We start from the raw sequence: 2,796 nt of genomic DNA, 5'->3' as shown, positions 1-2,796 counted from the left end.
CGCTAGTTCTGTGACAGTTATTTCGATATACAGCATTGTTCCGACCCGGCTCCTGGATCCATGTTTCAGTGAAGGGAGAGAAGGACTCACCGACTCCCTGGAGCATCGACATGGACTTCGATTCGGAGGAGACTACTCCCCCGTTCGAACATCGGTTGATTCATGCACTCTCTGTACGTTCCATATGAACGGAAAACGACTTGACTTCGGGGGGTGTATCGTATTGCCGTGAATCTCCGATGGCAGCCGCCGACAATCTCGACCTGGTGTTGGCTCAGGCCATCAATCCGCTCGATCCAGAGATGAACTTCGACGCTGTACAAAAGCTCTGCCAACAAATCCTCCTCAGTAGGGACGCCCCGCAAGAAATTCTCAAAATCATCGCCCACAAAATCCAGAGCCCTCAGGAGCGTGAAGCTCTGAGAGCGCTCGAGGTCCTGGAGATATGCGTTTCCCGTTGCGGTGGCAAACTCAACAACGAAGTCGGTAAATTCCGGTTCCTCAATGAACTGATTCGCGTCGTTTCTCCGAAATACCTGGGCCAGAGAGCGCCAGAATCTGTCAAGCGCCGCGTGGTAGAGATCCTCTACAAATGGAGTGTAGTGCTGTCGCACGAGACGAAAATCGTCGACGCTTATCAAATGCTCAAACGGCAGGGGGTTGTCGAGGACGATCCGATCCACGTGTTGCCCAGACAGGAAGAGCTCGAGAACGTCGAGGTGCTTCCACCGCGCGAAGACGAGATCTTCACGGACAAACGGAAAGAAAACGAGTTGAAGCGCTTGCTCGGATCGAAGAATCCCAAGGACCTTCAGGCAGCGAACCGACTCATAAAAACGATGGTCGAAGAAGCCGACCATAAGATGGATCTAAAGGCTCGTAAGCGTCTTGACTTAGAGGAAGCCGTGAATAATTGTGCCGTCTTTTCGGATCTTCTGAAGAACTTCAGCAACGTCGGCACGAAGACGTTCGACGAGCTGGAGCTGCTTCGGCAAATGTTCGAAAACTGTGACACGCTCCGACCGAAATTATTCACTCTAGCGACCGAATTCAGCCTCATCGAGGATTTCCCGTCCGTGCAGGATGTCCTTCAGCAGAACGACCAGCTGACCGCGCTGATAAATGATTACAAGGAACGAGTTGCCCCCTTGGTCAAATCCGGATCGTCGACTCGAGTTCCTGCGGAGCCCCAACCCCCGGAAACGTCTTCTCTGCTCACCGGAATCAACAGTCTGAGCTCGGCGACTGCTCCGTCGAAGACTATCCCGTCCGAGCTCTCCGATCTGAAGAAGGATTTCGATCCTTTGGGCGTCCCGGAGGAAAAGGACGATCGTTCTCGCGTCGAGGATGTGTCTCTACTCGACTCACAAATTTCGCCGTGCAGTATCGCCCGACCAGCAATAAACACAACGATGACGTCGACGACGGCGGCGACAAGCGACGCATTGATAACGATTGACACATCATCGAAGAGCAATCTACTGAATTTGATGGATTTGAACATTGCGCCTTTGGACCACTCGAGCACCGCGAGCGCCAGCAGCGTCGAAGCGGGGGTTTCTTCATCACAGCAAACTCTCGAACCGGAACCCGTGTCACCGAAAGGATGTCCGACGAAAGTACCCAAAACGACGACTCTCGGCCAGCAACAGCTAGCAAGCAAAACCTACGCGCCTTTCGAAGGTCTTGACGCGATGATGACAGAAAAAATTCTATCCGAAAAATCCGCGGCTCGAACGGTACCCGCCACCGCCGCCAAATGTACTAATAGGGTGGATTTGGCCGCCGTCCCGGACATACCACTGGCCGACGTGCTTCCTTCCGCACAGCCTCCCTTGGTCCTGAGCTGTCAGGACGATGTTACCGCGATTCTCAGCGTGACTGACAACAGACCCGTCGAGGGCGTAGTAGTTGTGCTCGTAACTGCAACTAATCGAAATTCGAAGGCCGCTGTGAAAAATTTCGTTTGCAACATTTCCGTCCGCGACGGCCGCTCGCGAAGTCAGCATCCGTCAGGAGATCAGTTACCGATATTCAACGCGTATCTGCCATCGACAGCAATTACACAAATCATTATTTTAGAGAAATGTACGGAACGAGTTCAGCTCTCGTTCTCCATCTCGTACACACTTTTCTCAGCGTGCGACCAACAGCAAAGAACGGTTTCGATATCGGGCGAGAAAACTATCTAGTCCCCGACGTCGTGAATTCAAAGGCCTGTTATGTATACTAAAATGAAAATGAATAATTTTAGAATTATTGAGGAAGAGCGATGCGTGCAATCGATTGTTGGAGTGGAAATAAATTGAGACGATGCCTGTTTTTCGGGCAGTATAACTTTTTCTCCCGACCTTCATTTATTCTGCGAGAATGTACCGTCGGATTCCGATGGCCGACACTTCCTCCGCGTGATGTGAGCTGTGTAGGTAGCTAATATACAGTATCGCTCCCCGAAAGGTCATCTAACTCGGACTGCTAACCAGACAGCAAATGCTTCCTTTTTGGATCAAATTTTGAGCAAAAAATCACCCCTTCTCTGTCTATCCATCATGCTAATAATAACAGTGCCCTCCATTCACTTGGACGGAGGTCCGAAGTGACCGTGGGTCTGTCGCTCTCGAACTTCTGCGTGGGGTGCATCGGAATTTTGGCTTCAGCTCCACGATCGAAATCTGTCTGGACCCGACTAATTTCATCGAAAGTGTATCCACAGCCCTTCTTCAGAGCCCTGAACAAAATGTGGCCGATTCTCCCCAGCAACATTCTGGAGAATAGTACTAAGTTACCACACGAGTC

At 51.3% G+C, this 2,796-nt stretch overlaps 1 protein-coding gene across 1 annotated transcript; it reads left to right on the top strand.

The window, feature by feature from the left end:
• The first annotated feature begins 239 nt into the window (after positions 1 to 239).
• Gga (ADP-ribosylation factor-binding protein Gga) lies at positions 240 to 2,268 on the top strand. The gene has a single exon (XM_003745142.2). The coding sequence runs from the start codon at positions 240 to 242 to the stop codon at positions 2,190 to 2,192; it is 1,953 nt and encodes a 650-aa protein (XP_003745190.1). The 3' UTR covers positions 2,193 to 2,268.
• The last annotated feature ends 528 nt before the right edge of the window (positions 2,269 to 2,796 follow it).

The sequence above is a fragment of the Galendromus occidentalis genome, unplaced genomic scaffold (genome assembly GCF_000255335.2).
Source record: "Galendromus occidentalis unplaced genomic scaffold, Mocc_1.1 scf7180000077477, whole genome shotgun sequence".
NCBI lineage: Eukaryota > Metazoa > Arthropoda > Arachnida > Mesostigmata > Phytoseiidae > Galendromus > Galendromus occidentalis.
The sequence above is the reverse complement of the archived record's forward strand: the minus strand, read 5'-3'. Positions and strand labels throughout refer to the sequence as shown.

What these genes read in the sequence shown, in the direction of transcription:
- Gga (XM_003745142.2), top strand. Translation starts at nt 240, where the DNA reads ATGGCAGCCGCCGACAATCTCGACCTGGTGTTGGCTCAGGCCATCAAT.